General features: G+C 42.6%; 1 protein-coding gene across 22 annotated transcripts in view; it reads left to right on the top strand.

The window, feature by feature from the left end:
* Positions 1-18,757, top strand: part of MACF1 (microtubule actin crosslinking factor 1) — a 349,861-nt gene that overhangs the window by 136,893 nt on the left and 194,211 nt on the right. For 16 of the 22 annotated variants that reach the window (XM_067010949.1, XM_067011058.1, XM_067011015.1 and 13 more), the window contains 3 exons: positions 1,398-1,487; positions 5,604-5,681; positions 10,542-10,634. In XM_067010949.1, the coding sequence (XP_066867050.1) occupies positions 1,398-1,487; positions 5,604-5,681; positions 10,542-10,634 (261 nt within the window). Of the gene's footprint in view, positions 1-1,397; positions 1,488-3,247; positions 3,344-5,603; positions 5,682-10,541; positions 10,635-18,757 lie in introns of all 22 variants that reach the window. The other 6 variants (XM_067010930.1, XM_067010996.1, XM_067011067.1 and 3 more) reach the window with 1 other exon arrangement.

Here is an 18,757-nt window from a genome sequence, read left to right as displayed (position 1 = left end):
TTACTTAACCTCTTTGTGCCTCATTTCCTCATGTGTAAAACAGGAATAATAATACCTACCTTATGGATATGAGGGATAGATGAGATAACATCTAAAGCATTAGCACAATGTTTGACATTACCCACACATTTTTCTAAAGTGATATTTATTTGTTTTTGCATAGTTTCAGTTATAAAATTAGAATTGTTTTTTTCCCAAAAGGAAAGTAATTCTCAAGTTCACTATTAGAAGTATTTGGTAAGGGGCTTCCCTGGTGGTGCAGTGGTTAAGAATCCGCCTGCCAATGCAGAGGACACGGGTTCAAGCCCTGGTCCAGGAAGATCCCACATGGCGCGGAGCAACTTAGCCCTTGTGCCACAACTACTGAGCCTGAGCTATGGAGCCCGCGATCCACAACTGCTGAAGCCCACGCGCCACAACTACTGAAGGCCTTGTGCTTAGAGCCCATGCTCTGCAACAAGAGAAGTCACTGCAGTGAGAAACCTGCGCGCTGCAACTAGAGAAAGCCCGCGCGGAGCAACAAAGACCCAACTCAGCCAAAAATAAATTTTTAAAAAAAGTATTTGGTAATAAAGGGGTTAAATTAAGGTACACCGTATGGAATACTGGGTATCTAACATTTTAGTTTCCTTCCTAGCACTCTGGAAGGCTTTTCTGACTCTGACTGGTCTCATCCGTCCATCATTGGCTGTCATTTCACATTTTGGTCCATAATAATTCCTGAGATGTTTCAGGATGATTAAGACTCCCCATCCCTAGTCCAAACTTGCTGGAGTATTTTTCATGGTTGGCTGGAGTGTGTAATGGATCTGGCCTCAATTTATTTATTAATTATAAGTTTACTTATTTATTTTATATTTATTTTTGGCCATGTTGCATCTTTGTTGCTGCGCGCGGGCTTTCTCTAATTGTGGTGAGTGGGGGCTACTGTTCGTTGCCGTGTGTGGGCTTCTTATTGCGGTGGCTTCTCTTGTTGTGGAGCATGGGCTCTAGGCATGCGGGCTTCAGTAATTGTGGCTCACAGGCTTAGTAGTTGTGGCTTGCGGGCTCTAGAGCACAGGCTCAGTAGTTGTGGCACACGGGCTTAGTTGCTCCGCAGCATGTGGGATCTTCCTGGACCAGAGCTCGAACCCGTGTCTCCTGCATTGGCAGGCAGATTCTTAACCACTGTGCCACCAGGTAAGTCCCTGGCCTCAATTTAAAAAAACACACATACACTTCTGTTAAGTGTTACCATTTCATATGTATTGTACTCCAACCTGAAAATTCCTGAATTTTTTGTTGTTTCCAGTTTCAAATTCTTTAATTTGTGTTTACCTAGGACCAGAGATTCTTGTGTAGATAATAAAATAATTCAAGATAGAATAAAAATCAGTCTGTTTCACTCTCATGCACAGGTCCGGAAGCACATCAATGATCTTTATGAAGATCTGCGGGATGGCCATAACCTGATCTCTCTGCTGGAGGTCCTCTCAGGCATCAAACTGGTGAGCTTCTCTCTTCTCCTAATGAGTTGACCTCACAGGTGTGGCCCTATTAATGACATATGGGTCCACCTTGTTGAGTACTAAGGCAGTGGCTGTCACTGTGTGCTCTTGTTACATGGGAGGAAAAAGTACAAGAGGTTAATTGGTGGACTTTATTTCTAACTCAGACTTAACACTTTATAAATGATGTAATTTCATCTTAATTTAACCTGATGTATCATATATTCTCATTTCTTGATGGAATCAGGTATCAGTTCTGTTCCTTTCATATTTGCATGTTTTCTCCTTACTTGTTCTTTATCTATTTATAGATGCTAGTGTTTCAGGAATAGCAGATTTACACTTAAAGATTTTTGAATAAGGTGTATTTTTCTTCCTACAACTTTATTTCTAGTCTATGTAGACTCCTCCTGTTTTCGCTTGTACTATGAATTGTTCTATTTCTATATTCAACAAAGACCTGAAATTTACATTTAAAAGCCCAGGTGTTTAGAGTCATTTTTTTCCAAATCACCTTACTTTCTCCCTTCTGGGATTCACTGTCTTTCACAGGGTTGGAGTAGTGCTGAAGTTGATGTCTGAGCATAGCCCCAGACATAGTACATCTGGGCTCCTTGGATAATTAAACATGCCTACTTCCTCCCCAGATGTATTAAATGTGGCTTGTGGAAGCACTTACCTGTCTGAGGGCAAAGGCTGGCTGAACCTCTTGGCTCATGAGTTCTTACCTTCACTTTGTTTGAGGGATCAGCGTAACCTCTCTGTGGGCTCATTGTTTCCTATATGGGAGCCTAATGGAAGCCTGTGATCCTATGCAGTTCCTGCTGTATCTCTAGAGTTGTAGACAACATACTTTTCATTTAGAAAAGGCCAGGGCTGAATACTGGAAACACCTGTGAGGGAGGAGTGCTCTGGAGAGGCACACAGCTCAAGGAGCTGGTGGAGCCAGCGTGCTCACTGCCTTTGCTGAATTCTTAGTCATTGTTTGTTGTGTTTCAAGAGCAGGATTTGGCACATTAGATTTCACTCCCTAAGTAATAGCTTCTTCCACGGTTGGAGCTTGCCTTCCTCTGGGGCCTTTGTTTTGGTTTCACTTTTTTTTTTTGGTCTTACAATAGATTTAATTTTATAATGTTTAATGGCCTAAAATTGACAGATGCTTTTATTAACATAGCCAGTACATATGAATTCTAGTTCTTCTCTGGCCCTCGTTTATAAATCTCATCTAAGTAATCAGAATTTTACTTTCACTGTGCTGGACTTAACAGTGCTCACAAAGTTACGTTTTGGGCAATTTGGCTGGTATATTTGATGAACTTGTAGTGATTTTATATTGAAAAGTGATTCTTTTCAGTGATGTTGCTTAAATAACAGGTTAAAACCACTCCAATCAAATTTCTTTTCCTAACCTTTGAAAACCGACAGGTGTTTATGGAGATAGTCGTAAAATATCATCTTTTCACCAAAAACCACCCAAATATGTCTTTCATGGTTATTCTTATCATCCTCTCTGCCTTACTTGATTCACAGAAGTAGGGAGGGCGGGTGGCCGTGGAGAATTAAAGCTGTGTTTCAACATAAGAAGTGTTCAATATAACCATCTGCTCTGGTCTTATTTTGGTTTTTGCATCTTTCTGGAGGTGAGAGGGTATTTTCATATTTATTTTCACCTTTTTTTTCCTGCATTCATTTCCTTTTCATTTATGTGTTGTGAATTTCCTGTTACTCTGTCATGTCTTTGTCTTGGTTGGTGGCCAAAGGAGCCAGCAGGGCTGAAGACCCTCCGTCTGGTGAGCATGCCCTCCTGGCGCCATACAAACAGCGAGGAGCAGGAGGAGGAAGATGATGATGATGTAGTAGGTCCTCCTGGGGACGCCAGCATCCCAGCCGGCACTGCAGGGCCATCAGAGAGTTTGGGGTTCTCTAGGTCTCCAAGTAGCTCAGTTACCAGTTGCCATCTTCCCTGTCCACCTGGGAATTTGGGTCCCAAAGAAAGTGGTTAAAACTAATTGTGCCTCTTGCCACTGTTAGATGATCCTGGAGTGGGAATTGTTTTGCTTATCTGAGAGTAGCTGGCACGAAAAGAATAATGGTGTTTGGTGGCATCAAGTCCCTTTGTGACCTGGAGACCCATGGCTTTCTGGTGGCCTTGCTATGTTGTCTGAGTCTAGACTGCAGAATCGTGGAAAGCTTAGTTGACAGCATGACCGTTATTGCTTATGACTCCACACTCCAGACTAACGGGGACTCTCCATCTCTCTGGCCTCCAGGTTCTCACCACACATGTCATTTGTTTTCAGAGGAGCCTGGTGTTTGCAAACCACTCACTGCATGGAGATACTCTGCTTGGTCAATAGCATCTCTAGTTGCTGTAGAGGACAGATATTTAACTTGCATGTTCTTAAGGGTATTTTTGGTGGGGAGTACTTAGGAGTAAAGATTAGAGTATGTAAGAGGGCCATTTTCTGCTTGCAGGCTCTAAGTTATAGCCTATGCTCTTTCTCCAGAAAGAGGGATTAGGCAATATCCCCATTTCCCGTCCTCTTAAAGTCAGCTTTTCACCTCATTCATCTCCCTTCCCATTGCCTTAGAGTCTTCAGTTTCACAGGCTCTGTCATCTTCTAAGCTATAGTCACAATTAGTTTAGCTGAAATGACTGAGAAGAGGTTCTCACTAAGAAGATTTTTCCTAAAACTTTGACTTATGAAGTTATCCTGTTTCACAGAGAGGCCTCATCCTCTTTGTCAATTACTCTGGTTTGGGAGTTTTGTTTAGAAGGGTTAGGGGACCCCCACAGAGATGCTTCCACCCCATCTTTCCACGTGGTGGGTTACTTTTTGCCCATTTCAACCTGGGGCAGTGTTTCTTCTGTGCAGGTGCCCACAACAGAGCTACCTTGTATTTTATTGGCCTTTAATTAGTACCAATTTGACATTTACAAATGAATTGGGTATGATCTAGTGAGAGTAATGTTTTAGTCCCAATTGTAGTAAAATAAAAACAACATTGGAGGGCTTCCGTGGTGGCGCAGTGGTTGAGAGTCCGCCTGCCGAGGCAGGGGACACGGGTTCGTGCCCTGGTCTGGGAAGATCCCACATGCTGCCGAGCGGCTGGGCCCGTGAGCCATGGCTGCTGAGCCTGAGCGTCCAGAGCCTGTGCTCCGCAACGGGAGAGGCCACAACAGTGAGAGGCCCGCATACTGAAAAAAAAAAAAAAAAAAAGGAAAGTGAGCAGGAGAAAATGTTCCAGAGGTAGGTAGCTGTCCCTGCCTGTACCCACTGGGGAAACAGACTTCCTGTATTTCTGGATGGATAGGAGTTGTACAGTGGACAAGGCAGTGGGGACGGGCACCAGGGGCACTGGGTAAAGGTGGGCCTCTCCCCTGTGGCTTGTATGACATCCAGGGCTGAGTGACTGGCAGGAAATACCTTTCTTTGGAGGGCCGTGTTGAACAGCCCTACATCATCAAGGTCTTGTTTGCTCTGGGTATTTCATACTGGGGTAAAGGGTGGCTTTGCTACACCGGCACCCATCTTCCTAGAAAATAGGTTTCTTCCTGATTTCTGCCTTCCATTTTAGGTTTTTTTCACTTGCTTGTTGAGCGTGTGTAACTCCTCATTCCCTAGTATAAAATTGGCTACCTCTAGTTTCTTTTGCCAGGTTTGTAATACAGTTGGCTCTGTCCATTACTGTGCAGTATGCAATTAGGACTCTCTACCCTTCCTTACAATTGCATTTAACTACGATTCTGGGAGCCATAGAGGCGATTCTTTGTTCCCATTAACGTCGCATCCAGAATCAAGTTCTGCCACATACGACTGCAGAAGAACCCGTAGAGGAGCTGCGGCACTACCTAAGCCTTTGCATTCACACCGGCTGTGTGTTCACGGGGATCCTAGTGGTAAACAAGGCATTCTGGGGCCTCAGCAAGCATGGTGAAAACACACACAGGTCCTGCCCTGGGGGGTGCTTTATGTGATGCTACCACGCCTGGCTTCAGTCATGAGGAATTCTCTGTGGCCTTTTAGTCCTTGAAATGAAAGAGGAGAGAGGTCTGCATGGGTAAATTGGTGTAGCTGAAATTCACATCCCTTTCGTTTGTTTGTTTGTTTGCAGCCCCGGGAGAAGGGCAGGATGCGCTTTCACAGGCTGCAGAATGTGCAGATTGCCCTGGACTTCCTAAAGCAGCGACAGGTAAGAGTGTCCTGTGTGTTCCCCATTCTGCCAGGGAATGTTGGCATCGGGTCCCTAGGTGTTCTCAGTGCCCCTGGTAAGTCCTCAGTAAATCTGACTGATGCAGTTCTGAGTCTTGCCTGCTAGTGAGCAGCTGTATTGTGTTTGGACAAATCATTTGGTGGTCCTTACATAGAGTTTGTGGCCTGTCTCCGGGGGAGAGTCTTAGAGAAGAGCATGATATGAAAGATTGACTCACCTCGGGTGGAGGTTTTCAAAGGGAAGATGAAAAATAAACCAGCACAGAAGATGGGAAAAGGTACATCGTCTAGGAAGAGGGAAAACCAGAGTGCTGCATCATTATGAGAACTGGGTGAGGGATGGTCAGGATGGCTGAACGGCACATGGAGCTGAGGAAAAGGTCTCAGCTGTGCAGCGCTGGTGACTTACAAGAACAGTCTCAGTAGAGCAGTAGAGTGGTTAGGACATAGTAAAGAAGCTTTTCCCTCCCTAGATAAAGAAGGAAGGTGGCAACATATTTTTAGACATAGGGGGAGAAGCCAGTGAAGGAGAGGAAAGCAGAATGAGGGTGAGGAGGAGTGTGAGTCAGAGCATGTTAGCGCTGGAAGAGGCCTTGGGGATCCTCTAGTCCAGCCTTTTGGTTTCATACGGAAGGAAACTGAGAAATGACCTGCCCCAGATCACACAAGGTAGAGCAAAGCTGGGACTTCCACCCAGGTCTCCTGACATTTGTTTAATGCTCCTTCCATGCTGCTTTCTACACACGTTTCTTCCTCCCATTGCTTCCTAATTGATGGAACCAAGCCCAGGGATTGAGGGATGAGATGCAGAGCACAGCTGATGTGGTTTCTTTGAAAAAGAAAGGAAAAAAATGCCTCTTCTGAGATACAGGGAGGAGGAAGGAAGGAGGGATAAAGACACAGAGAAAGTTTGTGGAGAGGAGAAAGGTGGATGGGTGAGGGAGTCAGATATCATCTGCTTAGAGAGCTGTTTGGAAAGATTTGGTATAGCTACAGTCACGAGGCAACAGCAGCGGTCACGAAGACATTAGATGGTACACATATTTTTGGAGTTAGTTCATTTTTGTCACTCTTATCAGTAATTCTCATTAACTTGGAAAATTCTTTTTCTGTGTACTCCTGCAGCAGTTTGCTTCTAATAAAATACTTATTACTTTATTGTTATTTCTCTGTTTGCTCTAATGCATTGTAGGCCCCTGAGGACAGGGAATGTGATCTTACTTACATTTTTATCTTCATCACCTGTCATCATGAATGGTCCACAATCAGCACTTAATAAATATTTGTTGAATAAATTGATAAATGAAAAGAGGTAGGAGAATTGGAAGCTGACGTGTTTAGGGGACCAGAGAGAGCAGCGTTGGAATGTCTGTATGTAGAGTTACAGGAAACCAGAGAGGGCCTTAATGGTCAAAAGGTGAATTGAGAAGAACTGATTAGCTAGAAATGTAAATAAGGATGGAGAGGAGATTGGTTACTTGGCTATAGTAAAAATGTGAGTGGTTAACAGTGGACACAGAGAAGGGCAGAGAGAACTCTAGAGCAGTTCTTGCTTATGGTGAGGTTGTAGCTGTGCAGGTTTCCAAAGCAGAGTGAAAATGAAAGTCATCAGAAGTGAGAAGGCAGACGAGTTGTACAGATGGGTGATACTTGGGTCATCGAGATGAGTGTGACAGTTACCAAGAAAGGTGGTAGAAGATGAGGTAGGAAAGGTAGGAGTTAGGTGTGAAGTCTCCAAGGAACAGATGGGCAGAGGTTGGAAGGTGGCTTGGCCAAGGAAGGTAGACTTCAGAAAACAAGGGGAAAGCTGACAGAGTTGGGACTGAGGGACGTGGACTTGGCTGATACTGCCAGCCTGCCAGCTGTGGGCTGCTTGTGATTAGAAAACGTGCACTCACACCAGTAGCAGGTTGTCCCACTCCCAATATACAGAAGGGGAAACTGAGATACAGAAAAGGGAGAGAATTTGCCCAGGTGTCTTGGTCATTCAGGTTGCTGTAACACAATATCACAGCCCTGGTGGCTTATAAACAACAGAATTTTATTTCTCACAGTTCTGAACACTGGGAAGTCCAAGATCGAGGCAGATTTGGTATCTGGTGAGGTCCTGGTTCAGAGATGGCTTTTAGCTGTGACCTCACATGATGGAAAGGTCGAGGGAGCTTTCAGGGTCTCTCTTACAAAGATACTAATTCCATTCCCTCAAGACCTAATCACCCCCAGAAGGTCCCACCTCCATATACCTTCAGATTGGGTGTTAGAATTTAACATATGAATGTTGGAGGGACACAAGCATTCAGTCTACAGCACCGTTCACCATAGTGTAAGGGAGAAGTGAGGCTTCTGTTTGAGGTCACTAGGTTCTTTAGTACAAGAAGATTTCAGTTCAGTTGAAGAGATAAAGGCAGGGCAGCTTCAGGACGGTTTGCCACAGTTGTGAGGACCTCCATGAGGATACAACAGACACTCGCAGGGGTGGAGGTGGAAGTGGAAGTAGGCTGGTTTTCCTAGGACACTTTTGGTTTCAGCACTGAAAGGCCCACGTCCCAGGAAACCCCTCAGTTTCCAGCACACAGGAATGGTTGGTCACCCTGCTGGGGGAAGGGCCTGTGTATCTGTGCACATCGTGTTGCTGGAATGAGATTTTAGGAGTAAAGCATATGCTATGGGAGGTGTGGGCAGGTGGGGATGTCTGCGACAAAGGAGGGGAAATAGGTGGGAGCAGGCCAGAGACCAGCGAGGGACAAGGGTCAGCACTCTCTCTCTCTCTCTCTCTCTCTCTCTCTCTCTCAACCTTGAAGAAATAAGAAAGAAGAAGAAAAAAGTCAGGGCTGTGGTGACTTAATTAAAAAGCAACTCATAATAGCATGTGCTTGCAAGGTTGCTTTGCTGGTGGGATTGCAAAATGGTACAATCACGCTGGAAGATACTGGGTTGACCAAAAAGTGCCTTCGCTTTTAAAGTGAAAATCAGACAGATTTTTCGTTTTCACCGAGAACTTTATTGAACAAATATATTCACCCTTTTGTTCCACTACTTTCTGCCATTTTCCAGGCAACTTCATAATTCCATCTTCCCCAAACTATCTTTTTGAGCAAAGAACTGTTCCAGGTGCCTTTTATAGTCTTCCAGGGAATTGAAATTTTTTCCATTAAGAGAATTTTGTAAATATGTAAATAAATGGAAATCTGAAGGTGCAATGTCTGGTGAGTACAGTGGATGAATCAGAACTTCCCAGCCAAGCTGTAACAGTTTTTGCCTGATCATCAAAGAAACTTATGGTCTTGGCGTTATCCTGATGGAAGATTATGAGTTTTCTGTTGACTAATTCTGAACGCTTTTTGTCAAGTGCTGCTTTCACTTGGTCTAATTGAGAGCAGTACTTGTTGGAATTTAATGGTTTGGTTTTCCAAAAGGAGGTCATAATAGAGGACCCCCTTCCAGTCCCACCATGTACACAACATCACCTTCTTTGGATGAAGACCGGCCTTTGGTGTGGTTGGTGGTGGTTCATTTCGCTTGCCCCACAATCTCCTCCGTTCCACATTATTATACAGTATCCACTTTTCATCGCCTGTCACAATTTGTTTTAAAAATGGAACGTTTTCATTACGTTTCAGTAGAGAATCACAGGCAGAAATATGGTCAAGAAGGTTTTTTTCACTTAACCTATGTGGAACCCAAGCATCAAAGCGATGAACATAACCAAGCTGGTGCAAATGATTTTCAGCGCTTGATTTGGATATTTTGAGTATGTCCGCTATCTCCCGCGTGGTATAACGTTGATTGTTCTCAATTAATGTCTCTATGTGATCGCTGTCAACTTCAACTGGTCTACCCGACTGTGGAGCATTGTCCAGCGAGAAATCTCCAGCACGAAACTTCGCAAACCACTTTTGACATGTTCGATCAGTCACGGCACCTTCTCCATACACTGCACAAATTTGTTTTTGCATTTAGGTTGCATTTTTACCTTTCTTGAAATAATAAAGCATAATTCGCCAAAATGTTGCTTTTTTTCTTCAACATTAAAATGGTTACACAAAAATTCACCAATTTTGATGTCTTTTTTTAAACGTACACTGATATGACAGCTGTCACATACAGTCTAAGAAAATTGTTTTGTATGAAGTTAAAGGCAACTAAGTGCTACTAGAGCCATCTTACAGAAAAAAACGAACGAACCTTTTGGCCAACCCAACAGTTTGGCAGTTTCTTATAAAGCTAAACATATACCATACGACCCAGCAATCCCATTCCTAGGAATTTACCCTAGAGAAATGAAAACATGTGCTCGCACAAAAAACTGTACATGAATATAGGAGCTTTATTTATAATTGCCCCAAACTGGAAACAACGCAAATGTCCTTCAATAGATGAGTGGATAATTACAGTGTAGTATATCGGTAGAGTGGAATACTCCTCCTCCACAACGCAAAGGAGCAAACTGTTGTTACATGCAGCAACTTGGATGGGGATCTCATGGACATTATGCTTAGTGAAAAAAAGCTGTTATCAAAAGATTACATACTGTGTGATTTCATTTATATGACATTCTAGAAAAAGCAAAATTGGGAACAGATCAGTGGTTGCCAGGAATTAGCAGTGGGGGCACGGTTTGACTACAAAGGGGCAGCTCGAGATCACCTTTTCGGGTTGACGTACCTGTGCTGTTATCCTGATTGTGGTGGTAGTTACACAAATCTGTACGTGTGTGAAAACTCAGAACTGTACACCAAAAAACCCAATTTAACTGCGTATAAATAATGAAAATCTATAAAAACGAAATCAAAACAAAAACATCACAGAGCTCTGAGATCAGCTTTTGTATCTTTTTCAGGTGAAACTAGTGAATATTCGCAACGATGACATCACAGATGGCAACCCCAAGCTGACCCTGGGCCTGATCTGGACCATTATTTTGCACTTCCAGGTAGGGTCTATGAAGTTTGGGGTCCTGGTTGCTTGGTTTGGACATGGCCTAGAAAGACTTTAGAGGTTGCTCTGCCTTCCAAGGGCACACACTGAGGCTTGCTTCTCCGTATTTGGCAGTGCATGAGGGTGAGAGTGGGAGTTGGAAAGGAAGATTAGGGTGGCCTAGAGACAAAGCTCTTGCAGTGTAAACCCAGAACTTCCTCATCATTTGCATGATGAAATGGGATTTTTCACTTGTTTGTGCTTTGGCCCTTTCATTGGCAGTCTGGTTATTAAAAGTCTGCTCAGGGCTTCCCTGATGGCACAGTGGTTGAGAGTCCGCCTGCCGATGCAGGGGACACGGGTTCGTGCCCCGGTCTGGGAAGATCCCACATGCCGCGGAGCGGCTGGGCCCGTGAGCCATGGCCGCTGAGCCTGTGCGTCCGGAGCCTGTGCCTTGCAACGGGAGAGACAACAACAGTGAGAGGCCCTCGTACCGCCCCCCCCCCCCAAAAAAAAAAGTCTGCTCAGCTGAGTCAAAACTGGCTCTTCAGGGACTCAGAATGTGAGGGGTGGGGAGAGATGTTGGATTTGCTGCTCTAGAAGGGTGGAGCAAAGCCTTATAACCCTTCTTTGTTGTAGACTTTTCCTCATTTCTAATGATCTTAAACAAGCCTAGTTAATTGTAGCACTGTCTTAGTCAGTTCGGGCTGTTATAATGAAACACCATAGGCTGGGTGGCTTAAACAACAAACATTCATTTCTCACAGTTCTGGAGGCTGGAAGTCTAAGATCAGAGTGCTAGCATGGTTGGCTCCTTGGTGAGGGCCCTTTTCCTAGTTATGCCCTTGCATGACCTTTCCTTGGGGCATGCATGCAGAGAAAGAGATCTTGTGTCCCTTCATCTTTTTATAAGGGCATCAGTCCCATTATGAGGGCTCCACTCTCATGACCTCATCTAAACCTAATTACCTGCCAAAGGCCCCACCTCCAGATACCATCATATCAGGGTTAGGGCTTCAGTATATGAATTTCGAGGGGACACAAACATTCAGTTCATAGCAAGCACCTTGGTCTCTGGGTTTGTATATGTGTTTGTAATCATAACTTTGTAACATCCATCACACCCAAGAACAGTGGCATGTTGGTAGTGTTCACATGGTCACACAGCCTTCCTGTTGGTCCCCGCTAAGAAGGTAAATCCTTTTCAAGTCTGGATTGCTATTGGAAAATCACAGCCCTATTTTTATAAGAAGACTATCTTGAATCACATTAGCTCAACTAAACAAAACTATTTCTCAGACAGTTCTCCTATACCCAACAACTGTACACAAGGCTGATTGATTACAGGGAGCACTTTTTTTTTTTTTTTTTTTTTAATGTATTTATTGTTGGCTGCGTTAGGTCTTCGTTGCTGCGCGCGGGCTTTCTCTAGCTGTGGCGAGCGGGGCTACTCTTGCTACTCTTGGTTGTGGTGTGTGGGCTTCTCATTGCGGTGGCATCTCTTGTGGAGCACGGGCTCTAGGCACGGACTTCAGTAGTTGTGGTGCATGGACTTCAGTAGTTGTGGCACGGGCTTTTAGTTGCTCTGTGGCATGTGGGATCTTCCCGGACCAGGGCTCGAACCCGTGTCCCCTGCATTGGCAGGCAGATTCTTTACCACTGCGCCACCAAGTCCCAGGGGAGCACTTCTTGAGCAGGTGGGAAAAGAAGGGTAATATAAATATCTCAAGGCAGTGACTCCCAGGGCTGTGGCTGCTGTGATGTCCCAGTGGGGAGTCGGCGCCACCTACTGGGTGAAGGCAGAACAGCAGGTGTCCCAGAATTCCTGAGAATATGGGAAATTCTGAGAGCTCAGGGTTTATTTCTTGGGGCTCTGGGTTTGGAACCAGTGCTGTCAATCTGCAGCATAAGTAGGCTTAGGAAAGTGTGGAGGTAACGTGTGTTTTTGTGGAACCACAGGGTGTCCTCAGGCATGCTTCGGATATAGGGATAACCAGGAACATGAACTTGGCAGTGTGCCTTGGCAGGGTGGGAACAAGAACTTTGCTGAGCTTTCATAGAGTTACCTTCTTGGCACCCTTATGAGAAGAGGGGTTTTTTAGAGAAACTTTGTTGGTTGTTCGTATTTCACCATAAACCTGCCTTCACTTTGAGAGACCAATGTTATTCCTCATAGGTGTGAGGTAAGAGGAAGCTGTCCACTGGGTCTTTGTTTCTCCTGACTGCAACTAAATTCAACAAAAGGGAAATTCAGGGGTCAAGGAATGGAAATTGAACTGGTTAATTAAATTTTTTCTGGGACAGAGGATATGGCGGTAATGTTCCTTAACTGAACACTGCATCAGGAAAATGTTCTTTCTTACTCTCTCTTTAAAAATTTGTTATGAAAAATTTCAAACATATATAAAAGCAGAGAAAATAGTATAGAACCACCATGTACCATCACCTAGCCCTACAGTTACTAACTCATGGCCAGTGCTATTTTGTCTATATCCTGATCCACTCCTCAAACCCCCCAGTAAGTTATTTTGAAAGGAGTCCCAGACATCATATAATTCCATCTATTTCAGTGTGTATCTCTTAAAGACTCTTCATTTAAGCAAACCACAGTGTTATAACACTGTAAAAATCAGTAATTTCTTAAAATCATTGAATATCTGAGCATTGTTCAGATTTCCCCAGTTATCTCATTTAAAAAATGGCTTGTTTGAATCAGAATCCAAACAAAGTCCACACATGTATTAAATTTTCCCCTCCTCTTTTTCTCCTCTTTTGGTTTGTTGAATAAATCAGGTCTTTTGTCCTATGCAATTTATGTAAAGATGCTGGTGGCATCTCTGGGATGTTTTCTAACAGCATCCTCCATCCCTCTCTTGTATTGCCTGTAAAGTGGTGTTTTAGACCTGAAGCTGGATCATACTCAGTTTTCCTTTTTTGTGTGGTGGGGGCGCAGGCAAGGATGGTGATGTTGAGTTGTATACTTTTGTTGTTGTTGTTGTTTTTGGCTGTGTTGGGTCTTCATTGCTGTGCGTGGGCTTTCTCTAGTTGCAGCGAGCAGGGTCTACTCTTCATTGCTGTGTGTGGGCTTCTTATTGCCGTGGCTTCTCTTGTTGCGGAGCATGGGCTCTAGGTGCGTGGGCTTCAGTAGTTGCAGTAAGCGGGCTCAGTAGTTGTGGCACACGGGCCCTAGAGAGCGCGGGCTTCAGTAGTTGCGGCACATGGGTTCAGTAGTTGTGGCTCACAGGCTCTAGAGCTCAGGCTCAGTAGTTGTGGCACATGGGCTTAGTTGCTCCGTGGCATGTGGGATCTTCCCGGACCAGGGATTGAACTTGTGTCCCCTGCATTGGCAGGCTGATTCTTAACCATTGCACCACCAGGGAAGTCCCGAGTTGTACACTTTTATTGCTACACATCAGAAGGCACATAATGTCTGTTGTCTGTCTTTTCGTGATGTTAAGCTTGATTAGTGGGTTCAGGTGTTATCAGCCTGATCCATCCGTTGTAGATCCACTCACTGTTAGCTCTTCACCTAAAACTTTAGCAGCTACTGTTTGTCATTGCTAGTTCCATTATTTCATTAGAAGTTGCAAAATGGTGATACTCAAAATTTTATAATTCTTTTGTAAAGTAGAATTTTACTTTATTCATTACCCTGAGAGATAGCTCCTATAGGAAAGGCAAGATACAAAGATAAATGCTTTCATCTTTCCCTCTGTTTTACCAGTTTTCAGAATAATTAGTTGATTCTCTAAGTTTCTCCAAAGACCAATGAAAGTTTCTTTGTTGATATATATTTTCCTTTAGTATCAGTGTGATTCATGGATTTTTAACAGACTTAAATGTGTTCTAATCAAATACAGCTGTCATCTTTCCTAATACTCAGCTCCTTCTTTGGCCAATGACTTTTTAAAAGTTGACTCTGTGTCCTTTGTCATGATCCTCATAGTCTTTGATAATATCCTTTATTTCTTGTGTGAAGAGCTGTTCCAAATACTTTTTGTATATTTCCTGTTTCAGGCCTGGGATTAGCAATTTCTCCAAGAACTGAAATTCTTTGTTGACAACAATCTGAGTGCTACAGGGTTGGTCACTGTCTCTAGGCGTTTTCTGTGGACAGAGCTAGCTAACACTTGTATTTTTCTCTTTTAAAAAAATCAAGAATTTATAATGATGTTTCTAATTCAAACTTAGAATTACAGAGTTGTATTCAGCTTCTTTGACTTTATGTTTGTATCCTTTTTTTTTCTTATGCTGAAAATCTTGATGCTATCTAAGTAACACGTTACTTTTTCCCTTTTTCGTGCACACAAGCACACGGATGCACGCATACATAAAATCATATATATATTATAGCATATATAGAAAGTCATATATATTATATGTAATATATTTGAATCAAAATAACAATGACAGTGTTATTATTAACAACACAATTACTGAAAAGTTTGTGATTTCTTTGCAGTTCTTTTTGTTCTTAGTGTTTATCTCCTAAGGACGTACAAATAATTTTGTTTTATAGTCATTTGAAGTAACTTCTCTGTGTTGTTAAGCCATTAATTCAGTACACAATTGGGTTCATTTGTTTTTATATTCCTTCAGTTTTTAGGGATTTTTTTTTTCTCTTTCAATTTTATTTTATATTTTATAGACCATATACATTGTTCCAAAGGGAAATTTTAAAAAGTGAGCACAAGGTGTGTTCAGTGAAGTCTAGCTTTCATCTCTGTCCCCCCTCCATCCTGTTTCTTCCCTTTCCATATAGTTAGCTAATTGTTTTAAAACATCTTTTGGTCATCATTCTATTGTTTGTTTAAGAAAATACACTCTTTTTTAAAAACAACTTTATTGAGGTATAATTTATGTACCATAAAATTGACGCATTTTCATTGTGTGATTCAGTGATTTTTATGAGTTGTATAACCATCACCATAATCCAATTTTAGAATATTTTCATCATCCCACTAAGGTCCTTCTTGTCTATTTATAGTTATTCTCCATTCCCATCCCCAGCCTCAGGCAACCACTAATATGTTTTTTGTTTCTACAGATTTGCCTATTCCAGACATTTCATTTAAATGGAATCATAATATGTGCTCTGTGTCTAACTTCTTTCACTTAACATAATATTCTTGAAGTTCATCTATGTTGTAGCATGTATTAGTACTTAATTCCTTTATTGCTGAGGAGTATCTGTTGTATGGACATACCATATATTTTGTTTATTCAGTAGTTGATGGACATTTGGGTTGTTTTCATTTTTTGGCTATTATAAATAACGTTGATTTGAATATTTGTGTGGACATATGTTTTCACTTTTCTTGGCTATATACCTATGGGTGGAATTGCTGGGTTATAGGGTAGGTTTATATATAACTTTTTAAGAAACTGCCAAACTGTCTTCCAAAGTGGCTGAACCATTTTATATTCCCACTAGCTCAACTGTGAGAGTTCCTGTTTCTCCATATCCTTGTAATTGTCTGTCTTTTAGATTATACCATCATAGTGGGTGTGAAATGGTATCTCCTTGTGGTTTTAGTTTGCAGGAGAATGTATTTTTTTTTTTTAAGGATTTTATTTTTTATTTTTTTGGTTGTGTTGGGTCTTCATTGCTGTGCACGAGTTTTCTCTAGTTGCCGCGAGCGGGGGGCTACTCTTTGTTGCCGTGCGCGGGCTTCTCATTGTGGTGGGTTTTCGTTGCAGAGCGCGGGCTCTAGGTGCGTGGGCTTCAGTAGCTGTGGCATGCAGGCTCAGTAGTTGTGGCTCCCAGGCTCTAGAGCGCAGGCTCAGTAGTTGTGGCACACGGGCTTAGTTGCTCCGTGGCACGTGAGATCTTCCCGGAGCAGGGCTCGAACCCGAGTGTCCTGCATTGGCAAGCGGATTCTTAACCACTGCGCTACCAGGGAAGTCCCGATTTTAGTTTTTAATTATGAAATTTTTAATTACCCAGAGAAGTACAGAAAAATTTATAACAGATCTTCATGTGTGTAGTCACCTTCAAAATTAAACAGATGTTAATATTTTATATTTTCTTTTTTTTTTTCTTTTTTTTCCCAGTATACTTTTCGTTTTTTCAGTCACTCTCAGAAGGCCAGTATGACTTACAGGGTTGTGTGACACATACTGCTGTGTAACGTGGTTATTTGTTTCACTCAATAAGTATTTGTTAAATGAAAGGATATTGTATGAAATTGGTCTCTTTGAAGCTGTGGGGTAGGTAGACCAGATAAATAGACTGTGATGTCTGTTTTCCTGTGCCCATTGTTCAGATGAGCAAACTGAAACACAGAGACCAACTGACTTTTTTAGGTTATACATCCAGATACTAATAATAGGATTTCTTATCTCTTGGTTTTGTCCAGGCCTGTTTTAAGGTACATGTTAGGATTTATGATTTTTCTAGAAGATAAGTTCTTTAAAAATCAGAATCTGACAAAATTAGCTTTGCAACTTTCAAGTGTTTATTAAATACTAGTGTATGTATAGCACTCTGAAATTTAAGAAGTCTGGGAGTTTAGGTCAAGAGACCTAAGACCTTAGTTGGGTTTACATTTGTGTGTACTTTATGACACTTAGTGCTTGGCATGTAGGTGAGGCATCATTCATGCTTGTGGAGTGAATGAATGAGCTTTTTTGCTCTGGAGTCTTTCATGACCGCTGTCTCTATGGGAGACCTATGGGCAGTAAACTGTTAACTAGAAAAAGCCAAAGGAGAAGACATGAAAAATATGTGGGCACTAGAAATCTGCTCTCCCAGAAGGCAGCTGGCTATGTGTTGAGAGTTCAGGCTAGATGAGAAGACGGTCCAGGGGAAAGTCCTTGTGATCAGTTAACTTACTCAGTAAACTAGGGGAAGCAGCACCCCTATGGAGAAAAACAAACACCTAAACTTTGGACATTAGAACATAGCTACTTTCCTTAGAGACTAATCAAGAAAAAGAGTATATTAGGACCCTGGTGGTGGTGGAGTGCCTCATACCTCTTAGCTCCAGTAGTAAATGAGGAGAAAAGGGATTTACTGTAGACCAGGCAGGGAGCCAAGCATTTTCAAGACACCATCCCATGAACCTTTCTACAACCCCATTAAGTAAATGGTAGCATCCATGTTTTAGAGGTAAGGAGACTGAATCACTTAGCAAGGTAGTTACTTAGCTACTGAGTTAACAGAACTGGGAATTTGAACCTAGGTCTACCTTGCTGAACTCTCTGCTCTTTTCCTAGACCAATTTTCCTCTGGAGCAGAAGGAAATGAAAGCCTGATTTGCCCAACATATGCAGAAGTTTAAGAAAGAAAAGGCTCCTAGAAGTAATCTGCTGAGCTCTGTCAGGCCCGTCTGTCAGAGAAAACTCCAGCAGCAGCAGTCATATCCAGAGGCTGTCGTCTCTCTTGCCCCTGAGTTGACCATTTTCAGAAATTCAGTTTGCTTGTATTTCATGAGCAAAATTCAAGCTTGAGCCTTGGGGTGTACATCTGAGAAGTTCCATAGTTCCAGTGCTCTTTGTTGAAGGAGTAGAGGCCTGGTGCCTGCCTGGAGAATTATATTGTAGCATCAGATTTTTTTTCCGATTAAGTGATTTTTCTGGAGTCTGACTGAGTTTCTCTCTCATGCTAACCTCCTTGTCTTGTTTCTTGCTGTGGTTTACAATGGCCATCAGATGGTGCTACAGTTTCGCAGTCAGCCTTTGTAAGGGCTTAGGGGAGAAAGAACACCTCCTGCAATGGTGAGGCAGATGGGACATCAGTAGGGTCTCAGAAGTGCCGTGGAAGAGCTGTTGCTTAGGGGTTCTTATTGCTTTCCTTTGGTGGCGGGCATTTTTCAGGTCTCCAGGAGAGGTGGGTAGGCTTATGTAGAGCCAGGCCGATTATTTCTCTCTGCAGTGTGGTCTGGATCCTTTTGGTGTAGAATAAATAGATTTGACCAGGAGGAAACACATATAAGCTCTGTCCTTCCACTCCATTTGGAGCCCTTTGGATTGTGCTGTTATCTCACCTGTCACATGCTATACTAAAAAAACTGGGGTGGGCAAATCCCACTGGCACAACAGGGTGGTTTTTGAATCCAACGTTTTAGACTTTTTTTTTTTTTTTTTTTAAAGATGAGCTTTAAAGTAATTCCTATAATTATTAAAAAAAATATTTAT

Source organism: Kogia breviceps, chromosome 1 (assembly GCF_026419965.1).
Source record: "Kogia breviceps isolate mKogBre1 chromosome 1, mKogBre1 haplotype 1, whole genome shotgun sequence".
NCBI classification, from domain to species: Eukaryota; Metazoa; Chordata; class Mammalia; order Artiodactyla; family Physeteridae; genus Kogia; species Kogia breviceps.
This window is presented reverse-complemented; position numbering and strand designations above follow the sequence as displayed.